The following is an 18321-nucleotide window of genomic DNA, read 5'->3' as shown; positions in this document are numbered from 1 at the left end:
CCTTTTGGAAATGGGCTGTGACCTTTTAGTCTAGGCTTGGTTTTGAACTGTTTGGCTCCTTGAGATGAAGAACAAACCCTGTACTCTTGCATGGACCTGAGACAAGGCTTGATGACTTGCCCAAGCTGGCTGGTTGTTTTCAGTCTCCAGAGTTAATCCATTGTGTATATTTTGCTTCTGAAGACAGCAGCATCTCACTGCCAGGTTGTGCTAGGGGGGAGAGGTTATTTTAAGCTGTCACATCTGAGGAGCAGTGATGGCAATTGTGTACCTTGGAGCTTGGGAATGAAAGAGGATGTCTTCTCCAAGGGGTCTGCATTTTGTACATTGATAAGGATATCAGGTTGGTAAGATCAGAACCATTCAAAATGGAGCAGGTACAAACTGCTGACCTTATATTCATTCCTTCTTATAGGTTCTCTCTGCATGACTGCTGAAAAGCTGGTGAAGGATCAGCGATTAAAGGGCAATCTTTAAAACATCCAAACCTGGGGACAGTATTGTTTCTGCAGTTTAGAGCGTGACTAAAATATATTTTTCAGGCAGTTAGACAAATGGGATTTATCTAATTGCTCTTCCTGCTCTTCCCTCCCCCTCCGGGCTCTGTTCTGAATTTCCATGTTTCCTTTTCCATGCAGAATGAAGTGGAGCTGGGAGAGCTGCTCTTGTCACTGAACTACCTGCCCAGCGCTGGGAGGCTGAACGTGGACATCATTAGAGCAAAACAGCTTCTTCAGACAGACATGAGCCAAGGTTCAGGTAAAGGGCAGTGCGTTTCTCACATTACTCATGCACAGATTGGATGCACTTTTAAAGCAAATCAGTGGCAAGGCTGCAATTTGTGGGGACTCAGGGGGATTTGGGTGCTCAGTTCCTATTAATATGAGGCTCTGGATGTTCGTTTTATATATACAGCCAAAAATCATGGAAGTATTCAAAACACTTACCATGACATAAAATGGAAAATGTGAACACCTTTGCTGTATTGAAAGTAAAAATCTCTGAAGCAGGGTTAAGTGAGGAGCCAGGAGCTCTGAATTAGCCCCATGCAGTGTTCTTGCTGTGTTCCTGAGCCTTACTGGTGCAGAGGGTTAGTTCAGGATGTCCAGCTGCTCTGTGGGTGGGAAGAAGGGTTTCCAGTGCCTGTGCATCACTCCCAGCCATTTCTGAGGGTGCTGGCTGGTAACTGCTTCATGCGTATGTCCTCAGGTGTTTTTCCCATGTTCCTTGCCCCAGCCACTGCTGCTGCCAGAATATTGGCATTTCCCAAAAAGAACAGCACACTTGGCCTCTATCAAGGCTGACATTAATTGTGGGTTTGGCAGGGTGCATTTTTAATCCAGCTGCCTGATTCAGTTTCCACCGCAAATCCCCACGAGCAGCGCTGTGGTCCAAGTCCCAGTCCTTTCCAAATGCCATTTTCCAGCACAGTCCATCCCTGTGGTGCCAACCTGAAGGGCTGACTCACGATGCCCATAACGCAGAGCCTGTGTCTTGTGGTATTTTGTCAGATCCCTTTGTGAAAATCCAGCTTGTCCATGGATTGAAGCTAACAAAAACGAAGAAGACCTCCTGCATGCGGGGGACGATAGATCCCTTCTACAACGAGTCCTTCAGCTTCAAGGTTCCACAGGAAGAACTGGAGAATGCCAGCCTAGTGTTCACAGGTAAATGTGGTGCCACGGTTGTGGCTGTCTCTGAGGTGAACAAGGATGAAGTTGTGAGTGTGAAGATGAGCCTGTGCAGGACGGTGTGTCCCAGCAGCCACCCTGCAAGGGCTGACCATTGCTGGGGTCTTCAGGGAAGCTTAATTGGCACTCTGTCATCTGCAGAAGCTGTTCCCAGCGTTGCCACCTAACTGGGAGCACACCTCATGGTCCTGGGCTTCAGTGGTGCTATTGGGAATGCTTTTGTGCAGAAGAGGAGGTATTAATTGTACTTGTCAGCAACAACCAACTTGGGCATCAAGTCAGAAATTAGAAGAATGAGAGGGAAGTATTGAATGATCCCAGAGCCCAGCCACTGGCAAAGATAACTCCTGGTACTTGACAGGATTTGCCAGTGAGATGATGCAGCTGTAGGTACCTGACACTGACATCACCTGTTCTGTAAGCAGGTTTGTTCATGCCTTTGTTTTTAAAGGCCTGGCACTCAGTACAAAGCCAGGTGTGGCAGAGCTGAGGGAGGCCAGAACACAGACCATGGGCCAGGAGGAGTCCCAGAGCTATACTCACTCGAGACATCTGTCAGCACCAGAGATGGTTGTCTGTGACAGGAGTTCTCATTTGTAAACAGTTTCTAAATATCCTATTTTTATTCTTCAGGCAGAAAACCAGTCAGTAGATGTTGGCAATTGGGTGTGCTGCTCGGAGCAGGAGTGGCAGAGCATGGGGCTGAGTCCCTGGCTGCACTCAGGGCTGGGTGGCAGCGGTGGGGTTCCACTGAGGCCATGGACCCGCTGTGCCTGGTGGCCTTTTCTGCCATTCCTCAGTGTGAGGCCTTGAGCAGGGCTGCAGGGACCCTGAGGAGGTGGTGGGTTGCCCTCCTGCCCTGTAACTTCACCCAGCCTGTGTGTGCTGTGGAGCTCAGCCACTGCCAGGAGCAGGGCCAGACCTTCTTGCCTTCTGGAGGAGCAGATGTGCTCAGTGGTGGGACCTATGCTGTTCTGGGCTCCTATGCTTCACAAACACTTTTTTTGGCAACTTGGAAATGAATCTACATCTGAAAGGACATATATTTTGAAGTATTTTTAAGTTGTATTTCTTACACAGCAGAGAGAGGTGTCAAAGCTGCTACAAGGAGCCCCATCCCAACCCATTAGTTTCCAAACAAGTTATAACAAAAATGTCTCTGACTAACAGTTTAAATTTTGTCCTTCATACCCAGAAATTCCCTCAGCAAGAAGTCTATAGTTAATCACTGCTTTGCATGCATGTCACCCTGACTGTCCTTTGCATGTGTGATGATGAATTTGTTCTTGGAGGCTTCCATCAGGTGATCTTGTGACAGGTGTGGAATACTCCTTTCTTTGTTTTCCCCTTTCCCTAATAGAAGGAGAGAAGGCAAACAGAGTAGCAGCTCTGTGCAGGCAGAAGCATGAGTGGAATATGCTGCTCCTCGCCACGGCTGATGAAGTTGGTGTTGATGAGTGGATGTCTGATGATTTTCTCTCCCAGGCAAATGGGTGTATTCTCAGAAGCCCCTGGGAAGTCAGCAGATTTGTAACTGTGTGAAATGCAGTTGGATTTCAGCTGTGTGCTTTTAAGTGGTGCTTCACTTTAAGGGGTGGGTTGCTTGCTTTGAACGTTGCAGTAAATAATTCCAGGCCTGAAATGTCACCAGCAGCCCCAAAGCTGGGAAAAAGTGTGCAGAGCTTGTTGGAGGAGCAGCAGGGCCAGGGCCTCATGGCTGCTCTTGCACTGAAGGGTGGGTGACACATGGCTTTGGAACGGCTTGGCCTGCTTCTGCCATGGCTGGGACTCTGGTGTTTGAGATAACTGGTTTGTGGAGCCAATATTTAGCAGGAGCCAGAAGTGTTGGTCATGTTGTGTGTGCAGTCATCTGCTGGTTCGGTATGTGTGCTGTCTCCTGTTGTTAGAGGAGCCAAGAGCCCACCTCATTGCGAGGAGCTTGGAATCCCGACTCAGTAAGGTGGTTCAGGGCACGTGGTGGTGGTGAAGATGCTGAGCCATGTTCAGCATTCACCTAAGTGGTGGAGATGCTCTGGATGTTGGTGGAAGCGTGACCTCAGCAGGGAGTTCAGCACCAGTTGTTTCTCGCTTGCATCTATGAGGTTTTAATAAAATGAGCATCAACTTGTCTGAAGTTCTGGGATGGGGATGGTGGTATTCCCCACATAGCTGCCTTCTTGGCAAGTCAGGGTATTACACAGCTTCAAAGCTTGTAAAGCATTTTGGGATCTTCTGGTAAAAGGCAATAAAGAGAAATGGTTGCCAGCAGAGAGAAGCAGTACCTCACAACCTGAGGATCTTTTTATTATCTTGTATCTCTCCCAAGTAGGAGCATCAGCCACATTTTTTTTTTCTCTAGTTTTCTTTTTAATTATTTTACTTGCTGTTCTGGTTTTTTTTGGCTGCAGTAGTGGTTCTTTCTGTTGGGTGTTTTATAGGACTTGTTTTTTATTTCTCTTTTTTTTTTAATCCACAGCTCTAGTCCATTAGGTCAGTTAATTAAATTTGCTGTTGAGTCAAAGTCCAATTGAAAAGGAAAATAATCCTGCTTGAAAGGGGGGTGGTGATGCTTTGAATGGAGAGAGAGCTGCAAAAGCAGTCACAGGAGCCAGAGGTGAGTATATCTTCAATAATTTAAAGGAACCTTTTTTGTGGCTTCATATTTTGGACCCAGTCTGCAGCTGTCTTTACATTGGCTTGGCTTCACTGGAAAGCAGTGGAGCTGTGCCAGTCCCTGTCAGCTGAGGCCCCTGGCTCCCTCTATACAACTGGTACCACACTGCAAAGTGAGACACTATCTAGACAACATAAGATTATCTCTTTTTTTCCCTTGTGTGTTTTTCTCCTGTGCATCTTGAATTAAACTGTCTGGTTTTAGCACACTTTAGTAAGAATTTATGCACCCTTTTGCTGTGACTTTGTCAAAGACTGTGTGTGCAGACACTGTGGATAGAGGGATTTCTGTAAAGCATAGTGCTGCTCCCTGCTTCCCTGGTGCTGCTCTGGAGAAGTGGACTTTGTGAGGTGCAGCTGGACTAGATGGACAGTGGGTGCCTCCAAGATGGGCTGCACAGAGTGAGCTCTGCTCTAGCCAAGATTTGGTGGGGATTTGGGATGGTTCTTGGATCTTTCCTCCTCCTTAGCCGTACTAGGATTCAACACAAATTATTGGCATATACAGACCAAAATGCTGCTTTTTCCATATTGGTGCAGGACGCCTTGTATATGCTGTCTTTCTACCTCCTCCTCTGTTCTTACCCCAGATGCTTACTGAATCTGCCACTAACTCACATGTCCCAGTTTAGCGCTTAAAATGAGATGAGATGAGCTCAGGTGGAGATGTCCCTTCCAGGAGGAGGCATCCAGGGTCAGGATCACTGCTCAGCTATCATCTGTTCATAGCTTCTCACCATAAGAAGCTAAAACCAGGAAAGTGACTGATGCTCATGACAAGTGTAATGTCCCGATGCAAGAAAGATGGTGAGTGAGGCAACAGCTAGTGGAGAAGAGATATCTTTTCCATTCACTCCATCAAACATGTTGTGTAGGTAATGAGCATCCCTGTACACACTGTAACAGAAACACACTTTTTTGGGTGGTTCTTTTTTTCCCCACTTTTTGTTTGTTGGCAACTTGATATCTCCCATGTGCTAACTTCTGCTTGAGTGCAAGTCATGGGTTGGGAAGAAGTCACTTCTTGCAGAGAAGTGGGCTGGGCTGTGCATTGTCCTAACCATGTATACCTGTGAACAAAGGTGCTAATTATTGTTTGTCCCACACTAAGGTGAAGGTGGAGTTTGGCCCTGGCAGCAGGGCTGTCAGCTACTGCTAGAGGTCATTTCCAAGCAGAAAAACAAAAGATACTTGAGGTGTGACTGCAGCCTCTTGGCTCAGAAGGGTGGATACTGGGCACCTAGAGACACCAGCAGCTCTCCCTGCTGATGAGTTTTGGTCAGGCTGCCCTCTACATCCCAGCCTAACCTTCAGAAACCTTCAGAAAGCCTGGGCTGTGCAGCAGGAGGTGAGATGACACCTGAAATCCGAGCCCTGTGGCATTTTGTTAATGATTATGGTGTTGTTAATAACAGTTGTTGGTAATGCTGTTTGCATTGCAGTAAAGCCCAGATGGCCCAATAAAAACCGCCAACGCTCCAGGGCAAACCGCATCTTGGTGACTCGTTAACATCTTTTGATCACTTCCCATAAAAAAAATACAGCCTTCACTGCTCACAGATAGGGAATATACATCTCCCTGAGGTCCTGTGGTGACTGTTTGGAGTCTTCTCCATCTAAATAAGCTCTTGTAAATGTTTACAGGACAGAATCTGTAGGGTTTGTGAAGCAAGCAGGGTCCCCAAAGAGGGAGAAATAATGTCTGTGTTCTGGGTACTGTCTGTGCAAATGCAGAGGGAAAAGCTGCATTGCTGTCTGACCTGGCTGAGTGTAGCCAGGACAAACCTCAGGGCTGGTGGTGTGTGATGGAGAGCGGAGGTGGGGCTTGTCCCACTGCACTGTTCACCTGTGAGCGATGGCTGTGGCTCCAGTAGGACAGGATGCCCTTCCCAGGGGAGGAAAGTGGGCTGGGACAGTGTTTACTTGGTGATGGAGAGATTGCCTTCTGTGTGTGTGACAGCTGGTGGGATCTTTATCGTACACACTGAGTGAGGATGCAGCCGTTTGTAGGATTTTATATGATTCTCTTCAATGTTTTAAAAATTGACCATGTCTCTGACTTCTATAAAGATATTTATGACCTTTTTTTTCCCCATTTTATTTATTTAAGTATCTGAGCTCCTCAGAGAGCACTGTTGAACAGTGAGACTTCACACATCTGTACTCAGAGTTTCAGCTGCAGAGGGCTGATGATACCATCAGGCATCTCCCTCCACCGAGTGCTGTAACAGCACGTCTTCAGACCCCTGGATAACTTTCATGCTTTATCCCAGGGCTCTAATTAACTTGCAGTTAATAGGCAGTACTTGATTAAATTGATGCCATATGGTTTGGAATGTCCATACTGGGGGGTCAGTTGCGGTCAACTGTCCCGGCTGTATCCCCTCCCAGTCCACTCACTGGTGGGATGAGGAGCAGAAAAGCCCTTGACTGTGCAAGCACTGCACAGCCATAACCAGAACATCCCTGTGCTATCACACTGTTTCCAGCACAAATCCAAAACACAGCCCCATACCAGCTACTGTGAAGACAATTAACTCTATCACAGCCAAAACTAGCACAAAGGACCTCTTAGTTAAGTCTGAAATTTTAGAGAGGAAAGAAGTCATTTTTGGTGCATGTTGCTAATGGTGGAGTGCTGGGTAGTTTAGTTTGATTTGCTTTCACTGAAATATTTTATTATGAAGGAATACTGCCTGTTAGAGCACATATATTCCTTTCATGGCACCACAGCTTGAGAGGAGAGGAACTGGGTCTTCCTTGAAATCCCAGCTTCTTGTTGGACGTTTCTTTATCTGGAATAAGTGGTTGCTAGTGGCACAGACAGTCCCTGGGAGCACAACTCTGACCCTCTGCCACCCTTCACTCCTGGGGATGTTGAAGGTGCTCTAGTACAGACCAGTTTGGTTTTATATGTTGTCTAGTGAGCATTTTTTGGTTGTTTGATATAAAACATTTTGGAGGCTCTTGATCCATGTGACGGAGTTTTTGAGGCAGTCGTTGGTAGTGGAGATAGGGAGGAGCCCTGACCTGGTAGAAGCTGTATGGAGATGGGCTAAAGCTGCGGGTAGATGTTAGCTCCAGACCTCCTCTTCCAAGTGAGCCCAGGTTAGGCAGAGGGGCAACTGCTGCACCAAAGGCTCACAGACCCACACTTAGCCATTGCAGCTGGAAATAAGACTAACGGGGAATCACTCCGAATGAGTCCTAAAGTTGGGAAGTCAGGTGGCCTGAGTCCTGGTTGAGAAGATAGGAAGCTCCTCAGACCTTAAAACTATTTCTTTCCCCCCCATCAGCTCTGATGCTCAGACTTGTGAGGTAGACATCAGAGACAAGGTGATGCTTTTGATGTTTGCCTGCACTTGCATGAGATTTGTCTAAGTCCCATGAATGGGATGCAGAGATAGTGAGGCTTTTCAATGGCATTTTTTAAACTAACAACCTGATTTCCAAATGTCCCAATTAGCTGAGCAGGTTGAAGGCTGGCAATAGTTTTGCCCTCAGGCTTCTCCAGAAAAACACCTGAATTTTGATCTGCCTGGCTATGTGAGAGCATGAGCTTCAGATGCCAGCAACATCTTTAGGTGCCTGTTTGCAGGGATGGAAATCCTGATGTGTTTGAGGTCATTACACATATACATTTTGACTTGCTGTTTCCAGAGCTCATCTCTCCTTTCTCCAATTGCTTTTTCTTTCTTGCAAAAAAAACCCCCATATATTCAGATCCTTTGTCTTTTGCACATATATGGGTTAAAAAAATGTCCTCTAGTCTATGAGGCTAATGAAACTTTTTTTCCCCATGCTGGAACACTGGAGGAAGTTGTTTCTGTTTTGAAATGCTCTCATGTTGAGGGGACTAATATCTCTTGGATAGATAATTAGGTGACTTGCTGCTAGAAAGTTGTTTCAGTTGTTTCTGAAGTATTGGATTGTCTGTATATTCCACATATCTGGAGCTCAGAAGCAGAATCTAATCTGTGCTTAAACCTGTGTAATCCTATCTTAGCCAAAGGGAAAGAAGAAAAACATTGATGTCAGCAATGTTTTTCCTTGGGATTTATACCTGTTTAATTTGGCCTTTGTGTATGGCATTATAAAATACTTCATGTATTTATGCACTGGACACCATATGGTCTGTGCTTGGGTCTAGGGAGAGCAGAGTGCTCCCAACTGCTTTGCTCCAGGTCATGAGGTAAGCCTGTCTTGTGAGGACATCTCCTGCTCTTGGGGTAGTGGGAGAGGGGCATAGGGAGATGTGCTGGCAGAGGGAGACCTGGAGACTGCCCTGCCAGGCAGGGCCCTCCACTGTGGCTGCACAGGCTTCAAAACCCTCCTGGGAGGAGTGGGATCCCTCCTCATTGCTCTCCATCCTCCAGATCCCCATCTGTGGCTTCCTGGGCTCCAGCACAGGTGCTGTTTGTCAGCCTAGAGCAGACAGTGAGGGTTGGTCGGAGACATGGAGTGAGACACTGCAGCCCCAATCCTGGTTCGTGATCGCTCAGGGAAGATGCTTCAGGGATGGATTTAGCTTTTTGCAGCAGACTCACTGCTTTAACGAGGAGGAGTGAAACGCTATTAATCCTGGTGAGAGCAACGAGGTGCTGATGCTTTCTGAGCTGATCTGTTGCTTGCTTGGAAGGCAAAATTAGATTCTTCAAGCGCACCAGCTTAGTTCATAACTGTACCTCATTGAAGACACGGCAGAAACTGCTTGTCCTGGAGCTCTCTAGAATTTTTGGAGAATCCTTTTCTCCTAAAGAAAGGAGCAAACCCTCCTCTCTCCAGGCTGATAGTCAGTGCTTGCTCGTTTTGCCAAAATCTCAGCATTGTCCTGCCTCTCATGGCCTTGTCATTTCATCTCCTTTGGCTCATGCCAGAGTAAAAGGAATTGTTCAAGCGTCTCGCAAGATCACAGTTCTCTGTTTATCAAAGGAGGAAAAATCTCAGTGGCAGTAGCCACTCTGGATGTTAGGGCAGTGTCTGGAGGTGAACTGGCTATGTCTATTGTGCTGGCCATGAACGTGATGGCAGAGGCTGCCTGTCCCACACAGCCCTCCCTGCCTTGGTTTCCAGGTGCTGTACAGCGTTGGTGGCGGGGTGTGTTGGTGTGAGGTGCATAAATGTGCATGAAGCCATGCGTGTGCTTTGTTGGATCTGGGGCTCCCCATGTGTCCAGGAGATCTCTGCAGGACATGCTTGTGCATGGGCATTTCCCCTGCTCCCTGGGGACCAGCTCTCTCCCATGGGACTTTCCTCTCCCCCATTAGCCAAGCGCTGGGCTCGGGGTGCACCACCAGACGCCTCTGCAGAGTTGCCTTCCCAGGCTGCCCCAGCCAGAGCACCGGGACTGCCCTCACAGGAGGGCCAGGAGGAAAATGCTTTTCCAAATGCATTTTCCTTGATGTGGCAGCGTTCTCCCCCTTGGAGCAGCAACTGGCTGCTGGAGCAGTGGTGGGGTTGTGTGTGGCCAGGACTCGGTCATGCACTTCCCTGGTTCCAGTTGCCTCTGGAGCTGGGCAGGTGCAAATGCTGAGGGAGCAGCCTCAAGGAAGAGGTGCTGGGAAATTAGTTTTATGTGTGCACCAGAGCCTGGTGGAGATTAAATTGATAAATGTGAAATACATCTTCTCCTGTGCTTCTCTCTACTAAATATTCTGGGTCACGCTCAAGGAGCAAGGGGCAGAATTTGGTCCATACCTGTGGCCTTCTCAGTGTGCATCATTATTCCTGCTGCTGCCCACTCCTAGCAGCACCTTCTTTGTGCTAAACAGCTTTTTAATATTGATGTTAAGCAGTTCAGAAGTGGCTTTCAGACCTGCTTAACCCGGACCCAGTATCTGCAGGCAGCACTCAGCAGGCAGCAGAGGAGAGCCTGGGCAGTGTCTCTGCCCACAGAGGATGAGGCCGAGGCGCTGCCTGCACCAGTGGTGCCTGCCTGTGGAATAGGGCACTTCTTCAGACTCTGCCAAGCCCTGAGCCTGAAGTGGGGAAGTGCTGGGAGTGTTGATGGGTCAGTGCTAACAGGATTGTGGTTTCTGCCAGAGAGACCCAGTGGTCTCCCAAAACCCATGTCCTCAGGGAGACTCTGATGCTCAATTGCCTGTTTGTGGCCTCAGGCACTTTATTTTTGCCTCTTCCCCTGGTTTGGCAGCAGTCCAAGGATATGCTGGAGCTGATGGGTGCTGATGGCTGGGGGTTTCTGGGGTGGGTTTGTGGCTCCCAGCAGAAGGTCAGTGGGCAGCAGGCACATTCCAGGGCTGTGGGGTTGGCTGAGCCTCTGCTGCCAAGCCCTTGCAGTGACATTATTTACCATGGAGGTGTTTATTCAGTTCCTAGCTCGGTGACCCAGTGGTATAGATGAATCTTTTTCAGGCTGTGCCAACAGCAATTGCAAGTTTATAGTAGCAAGTAGGATATTTTTTAATGACATTCATGCCTGATACTTGACTCAAGAACCCAATATTCTCCTCTAGGCCACTTGTAAAAATGAAGCTGGGTTTTTGCTCTCTGGTATTTCGATTGAACATCTTTATCCTGTAGTGTAAAGGAGAAGGGCAGGGCCTTGTCACTCCTCCAGGGTTTCTTCCTCTGGGGAGCTGGTTGCTGTGGCTGGCTGTGGCGGTGGGAAGTGCCTGTGCAGTGGTAGCCCAGCACTTCAGGCTGCAATGGTGTGTGATGAAGGGCTGCATGTGACCTGCACCCAGGGTGCTCTGTTATTTAAGGCATTTTAAAATATGCAGGAGGCAACCAAATTGCATTTTAAAATGAATAAATAGAAGATGACTTCAGGGGCGGTTTGTCAGAGAGTGGGTGGTGGTGTGCTGTAAATAAGCTCGTGGCAAACTGGTATAAACTGGGTGAAGATGTTCTGCTTGATGTCTAGCCTGAGTAGGAAGGCAGATGAAAAACAGAGGCACGTTCCTGCCCGTTATTTTTCTTCTCTCCGAGTTTAATGGGTTTAATTGCATTGTGGGTAACTGATGTAGATGACTGAAGAAAAGTTGAATTACTTGTGCTGGGGCTGCCATTGACTACAGGGTGCTCTTGCTGCTGCTGCCAGCAGGGTGGCAGAAGGGTGGCAGCAGAGGCACTGCACAGCCATAACTGCTGAGTAACCACCCGGCACGTCTGGCAGAGGGCTGCCAGGAGATGGCAGATGCTCTGTGGCCCCAGCTGAGCAAGGTGCTTCTGCATAAAGCTTGGCTCCTGTCACATAGGCTGGTGAAAGGAAATCTTCTGTATTGGTGCCCCTTCCTGGTCATTTCAAGGCTGCTAATGTGTGCAGCCACAGGGTGAATTAGTACCTGAAATGCCAGCTTAAACTTTACTATTGCACGTAACTCCTAAGCACAAATACTTTGCAGTCGTGTTCTGCACAGGTTTGCAAGCCTCAGTGTAGAGGCAAAGGGTCTTTTGACTGGTGCCAGGGCTGATACCTCCCAGACAACCTCCTGGATCAGAGGCAAGTACCAGATTACATAGCAACATACTGATGGACAATGACAGTAGATCCACATGACTGAGGCTGGTAGGAGACATGGGAAAGCTCAGGCTGGAGCTGCACATGGAGCCAGATGTTGAAGCTCCAAGTCCCATCACATCTCCTGTCAGTCTTTGCCACTGCTGGGGTGCAGGTCTGGGCTGTGCAGTGCCAGTAGGCACTGTGCCATGTTGCTCAGCCCTTCAGGGAGCACAGTAGCCAGGCTGGGGTGTGACCCAGCCACCCTTCATCACAGGAGTCCCGTAAAGAACATGAGCACCCAGGCTCCCATCAGTTTGGTGTGGATCACTTAGGAGCATTGCATCAGTAAGCATAGAATGTGAAAAGATTAGAGTTTATTTCTCATTATTCTCCTCTGATTTGATTGATAATAAATTAAGCTAATTTCCCCAAGTCAAGTCTGTTTTGCCCATGATGGTAATTGTTGAGTGATCTTCCTGTTGTTATCTCAACCCATGAGGCTTTCATTATATTTTCTTTCCCCTGTCCAGCTGAGGAAGGGAATGATAGAGCAGCTTTGATGGGCATCTGGTGTCCAGCTGGGGTTAAGCCACCACAATCACATTACTTGTCGTCAAGAATCCAACCCTTTTAATGGACATAAGTGAACCCAATTTTCTTCTATATTTCAGCATTTCTATTATAAAGAGACATTTTTTTGAAAGAAGCTTTTCTGTTTCCAAATGCATCCCTCAGTAAAGAGCAGCTGCAGAAGGAATTGGTTTGACCTCTGCTTCCTTAATTGCTTTTTGCTCTGTGTTAGCCTGGAAATGGATGTTGCTATTGTGTAAATTACTGCGATGGTGGGAAAAAAGCTCATGAGATCAGGTGTGTAGTTTTCTGTCAGGAAAATAGGTTTCTTAAGTGGAAAACAGTGTCTACCTGTCCACAACCAGAATCTGAGTCAGTCTCAAAACTCCATATGATAATTACCTCATTTTCTGCTTCTGAGCAGCTCCACAGAGTTACTAGGAGTGTTTTGTGGATGAGAGGAGATTTAATCTTGAAATTTACTCTGAGCTCCTTTCAGACTCTGCAAGGGGATGCTCAGACATCAGGAACACAGCTCATCAGGAACTCTACTTGTGCCATAACGAGGGCTCAGTGTGGTGCAGCACCCAACCGCTGTCCTGTGGGCTGGACCACAGGGGCTTCTCCACCTCTTCCTGTTGTGGAAGAAGCTGAAATGAAAGAGCAGGAGCTTTTTTCCTCCTGAGGCTGAAGGAATGAGCTTGTGTAGAACTGGCTCCATTGCAGGTGGGACTATAGCTGTGATACATGGGTCACAGAATTGTACAGAGTCACAGAATGGTTGGGGTTGGAAGGGACCTCTGGAGTTCAGCCCCCTGCTAAAGCAGGTTCAGACAGAGCTCATGGTGCAGTGAGTTGCAGCAAGAAACCTATCTCTGCTCTCAGCTTCTCACCTGGGCTTATGGGCTCCTGCAATTTTCACTTCCAAATTGTTCTTGGAAGAACCAGTGACAGCAACAGGGGAAATTGTGCTTCTGAATGTGAGCAAAGAGCTTGTTTTCACAATATCAACTTTAGCACCTTCTCCTGGGTAAGGTCCACACCACAGCTCAGTGCAGTTCAACCATCAGCAAATTTGCTCTGCAAATACTGGTCATTTTAAGAGTGGAATAAAGCAATTAGGCTCCAAGAAAGGCGTGTCCTTGAGGTTTAAAGGCTTGTAAAGTGATGTGTGAACTCAGATTTTTGGCATACTCTCATGTTTTGAGAAAGAGCTTCACCCCAGCAGCTGAGTTTGTAAACCTGGGGTTGAACCTAGTGCCACCTTATATGGTCTGTGTGTGAACAAGCATTTGGCCTTGGAAAAATATCTTCCCTGTTCTTGAGCAATAAGTCTACCCCTGTGGTATCTAAACTAGTTAATGATAGAAACAACAATGCTTGTATAATTAGCACGTTAATACCCTAAAGGAATCAAGATGCTAATTACCTGGCACAATAAGATTAGCAAGATGCTTTACAGGAGTTCAGAATACTTGAATCAACGTTAAAATAATAAGTCCCCTTATTTAGCACACCTGCTCCTTTTACAGTCCTGAGAAGGGTTACTTTTGAAGAGTTGGTATGCTTGGGGTACTTCCCCACCCTTAATTTATCTATGATTAATTGATGGGCTTTAAGGCTTCTTGGTTTGAATTACTTGGTACTGCCTCCAGGATTAGACTTCATCATCTTTTCTTCTGGGGAAAAAAATGTCCTATATAGAAATTAGGGAAGCCTTTGGTTTGGGGGTACTTTCATGTGATTTTTGTCACATTTTATTTCATTAGGATAATAAATCATAGCAGGATATTTAGCATAGGCATGCTTGCTACACTTGTGATCCATTGCCTTGTAGCAGAACTCATTAGTAACTGACAAGCTGTGTGCTAGTTGGAGATGGATGGCTGGAAATTCGTCACCACATCCTCAAAAGGTGACCTTCCCAAATAATACCAACCTGGCCTCTTGGCAGGGGTGCATCCTTGGTGGCACGTCACACAGAGACACTGGCATCACCCCTAGGTGATGGCAACAAGCAGAAGAGATGCAGTCTTCCTAACAAGAGGATGTACCCCCAGTACATTTGTAATGGTGATGTGAAGATAGACTCACAATGCTCTAAGTTTCAGACTACTCTTATTCCTTTCAGTGCAATTATTTTGAGAACTGATTTGGGCACTTGGAGATCTGTCATTACCAATGCTATTCTCAGGTAACTTGCCAGGGGAGGTTTAGATTGGAGATTAGGAAGAGCTTTTTCATTGAGAGGGCTGACACTGGCACAGGCTGCCCAAGGAGGTGGTGGAGTCACCAATCCTGGAGACATTTCAAATACATAGCTGACATGCTGAGGGACATGGTTTAGTGGTGGGTTTGCAGTGTGAGGTTAGTGGTTGGACTCTGATCTTAAAGGTCTCCTCCAACCAAAATGATTCTATGATCTCTACCCTTAACTTGTGTGTCAGAGCTGTGGAAAGGTATAAAGTGAGAGGTAACCTTGCACAGCTTGTTTTTTGGGACTGCAGTGGCATGTGGCCCTTGAGTCAGCCAGAGCAAGATTCCATACCAGTGTAGTAGTTAGGAACCAGCCTTAGCGAAGCAGGGAGAGGATGGAGATGCTGGATGCCACCTTAAAATAATGCTACCTCATTGTGGGATATGTTATTATAAGAAATACACAGCCCCAACAAAGATGGGGAGTGGTGCTGTAAGGGATCCCGATGTGGCTTTGCTGCTGGTGCTGATTCCCTGCAGCCTGGGGAGCTGGTGCTGATTCCCTGCAGCCAGGGGAGCTGGTGCTGATTCCCTGCAGCCAGGGGAGCTGGTGCTGATTCCCTGCGGCCAGGGGAGCTGGTGCTGATTCCCTGCGGCCAGGGGAGCTGGTGCTGATTCCCTGCAGCCAGGGGAGCTGGTGCTGATTCCCTGCGGCCAGGGGAGCTGGTGCTGATTCCCTGCGGCCAGGGGAGCTGGTGCTGATTCCCTGCGGCCAGGGGAGCTGGTGCTGATTCCCTGCGGCCAGGGGAGCTGCTGGTGCTGATTCCCTGCGGCCAGGGGAGCTGGTGCTGATTCCCTGCGGCCAGGGGAGCTGCTGGTGCTGATTCCCTGCAGCCTGGGGAGCTGGTGCTGATTCCCTGCGGCCAGGGGAGCTGGTGCTGATTCCCTGCAGCCTGGGGAGCTGGTGCTGGAGCAGGGCCGTGGCTGTGGCAGTGTTGGCAGCTCTCGGCTCTGTGCTTGGTTCGTGGCTCCATGCCAGCCCCACTCCCCCTTTGAACTTGCTCTTGCTGCACAAGCCTGGGTGGATTTGGAGCCCCTGCAGACATTTGTTCTTAAAAATCCCTCCCTTTCCTGAAAAGATTTTTTTAATCCTTCCTATTTCAGCCAGTGCCTGTGGGTATCCTGGCTTCAGCTTGCACAGACTTTTTGTTCAACATTCTAATGAGCTGAGGCAAGGCTTGAACTCACAGAACACAAAGTGCTTTTGCTCCTGTGAGGCGGGGGCATGCAGCCTTTCCTGGGATCAGGCCCATCATTAGAGTTTGCTCCTGGCTGCCATCTTTTGTTCCAGGAGACTGGGATAATCCAAAGGACAGGGTGTTTGGTTGATCTCTCCCTTGTTTACTTTTCTAGACTCTTAAGAAGTAGCTGCAGTGACAATTATGGCAAAAAAAATCTGTATCAACATCCTGCTGATGGCCTGTATGTGTGTGATTCCTGTCTCTGAGGCAGGAAGGGTGTTGATTAGCACTAGAGTGGTTCATGACACTTGCGTTTGGAGGAGGACAGTTTGAGATGCTGCCCCATCTCTTACCCAGGCACAGGCTGCTTGGCTGCTTTCACCATGTCCAGGCAGAGCTTTTGGCATTTCTTTACACAGTGTAATTCTACTTCAGAGGTAGGTTGAATAGGGCTTGGAGCAACCTCATCTAGTGGAAGGTGTCCCTGCCCATGGCAGAGGGGTTGGAAGAAGATGATCATTATGGACCCAAACCATGCTATGGTTCTAGCATGAACACCTCTTGTTGCTAAATACTATAGCTGGATTTGTGTCCTGTTTATGTGAATTGTTTTTCAATCTGTAGTACAGCTCATCTTATTCTTTCCAAACTCCTGATTCAGTCTCTCTAACACTTCTGAGGTGCTGGCTTCAAACACCAAAACCTCCAGAGCCTGACGTGCTGTGTGAGGGCACATCTGCAGGATGTTTGGCTTTCTGGCAGCAGGGCTCTGGGTACATAAGCGATGCGTTTGCCGTGACTGACCTGTGCTTCTGCTCTCCCCAGTGTACGGGCACAACGTGAAGAGCAGCAATGACTTCATTGGGAGGATTGTGATCGGGCAGTACTCGACGGGTGCCCCCGAGTCCAACCACTGGCGCCGGATGCTCAACGCGCACCGGACGGCCGTGGAGCAGTGGCACAGCCTGCGGTCCCGGGAGGAGTGCGACCGCGTCTCTCCAGCGTCCTTGGAGGTGACATGAGGTGGGGGACTAACAGCAGCCAGGCCAAGCAGGCGGGCGAAGAGGAAAACAACAAACCGCTGACAGAATCACCCCACCTCACACCCTACACGCACCCCATGGCAGCTCCGTTGGATTGAAGCGGCTGCTGGCACCCAACCGGCCACACGGGCCTCTGCGAACTGTGTCCTGCTGGGTTCTGGCCATTGCCCTGGGGCCAGCAGTGGCCTGGCCATCCAGCCCTGTCCCGCTGGATTCTGGCCGTTCCCCATTCCCTGGCCACCCTCATCTGTTTGGCGGGCAGCGTGGGCTGCGTGCGGAGGTGCCGCGGGAAGCGCCGAGCGGGTGGAGGAGTTGGGCATCGCCTCCGCTGTCCTTCCAGCCCAAATCCATGGCTCATCCTCCCGGAGATGTAAAGTACCCGTGTGCTCTCGTCGGTGAACGTGGTAAATTAGACTAGGATATTTTTTTAAGCGGTAGAACCTGTGGTGAAATCGATTCCGACTCCAGTTTTGTCCTTGTACTAGTTGTAACGGAATTAAGCTCCTGTTAGTATGTACACGTGCATTTGTGTGCCGGGGCACGTGCCTGGCCCCACGTCCAGCAGCCCCGGTGTTGCGTCGGCGGCGAGACCTGCCACTCTCGATAGCAGTCTGTGTGTGTCCAAGTAGATCCAGTGGTGATATAGCAAAGTAAACGTTGCCAATAGCATTTGTACCGGGGAAGCCCAGCTCGTGTCTTTTCAAACCTGTGTCATGCAAAAGAAACCTGCTGCGGGGGCTTTTGCGGTGAAGATGACCCAAAAGACACGATTTTCATCCTCTCACAGACTGCGGTGGCTCTTTCTGTCTTGTGTGTGTTTAACCCAGGTAGTTCTCCAGGTCACCAAGTGAACTTAGCTGCGGTCAAGCTGTCCTGTTGGTTGCTTCAGTACCTTTTATTTTTACACAGCATATTGTCTGGTATGATGCAGAATTGTATATTTATTGAAAATAAAATTCTATTGAATTGTGCCACGTAGTGATCCGTGTGAGCACAATGGTCTTTGTGTGGAGCTCTGGTGGCCAAAATGTTGGCTTTTCCTCCCCTTGTTACTCACTGCAGGTGAACCAGGAGCAACCTAAGAGAAACTGGGGAGCTGATGATGGAGATTGGTCAGGAGAGCGAGCCAGATGCGTTGGTGTGGTCACGTGTAGTTCCCAGCCAGAGTACACCCAATGCTGTGGGTCAGTCGTGTCCAAGCCTCAGTGCTGGGCTATGGGCTCTGTTCTTTGCAGGAGCAGGCCCCAAATGGTTATTGTTTTGTTTTTTTAGATTGCCCTGTGTGTCATCGTTGACTCTGCACAACTTGCTTTCAGCCCGTTCAAGAAATCAAACAAACACAAGATCATCCTGAAGAGAGCTGGGCCTGGCCCATGACTTTGTCTGCATGTGTTTGGGAGAGGAGGAGTCTGCTGTTTTCAGCAGTGTTATCTGTGTTGGGCTGG

The 18321-nt window shown here is 48.4% G+C and overlaps 1 protein-coding gene across 3 annotated transcripts in view; it reads left to right on the top strand.

Annotated features, from left to right (window-relative positions):
* The window catches only part of SYT17 (synaptotagmin 17), a 39803-nt gene extending 21798 nt beyond the window's left edge, over positions 1-18005 (top strand). The window contains exons 6-9 of one of the 3 annotated variants that reach the window (XR_009818463.1): positions 639-759; positions 1512-1667; positions 16659-17280; positions 17939-18005. Coding sequence is in view for 2 of the 3 variants with exons in the window: in XM_061993116.1 (XP_061849100.1) it covers positions 639-759; positions 1512-1667; positions 16659-16855 (474 nt within the window). In the remaining variant the exon portion in view is untranslated. Of the gene's footprint in view, positions 1-638; positions 760-1511; positions 1668-4167; positions 4208-16658; positions 17855-17938 lie in introns of those variants that run through there. The other 2 variants (XM_061993116.1, XM_061993118.1) reach the window with 2 other exon arrangements.
* The last annotated feature ends 316 nt before the right edge of the window (positions 18006-18321 follow it).

Source organism: Colius striatus, chromosome 3 (assembly GCF_028858725.1).
Source record: "Colius striatus isolate bColStr4 chromosome 3, bColStr4.1.hap1, whole genome shotgun sequence".
In the NCBI taxonomy this organism is placed as follows: Eukaryota; Metazoa; Chordata; class Aves; order Coliiformes; family Coliidae; genus Colius; species Colius striatus.
Note: the sequence above shows the minus strand (reverse complement) of the source record. Positions and strands in the feature narration are given on the sequence as shown.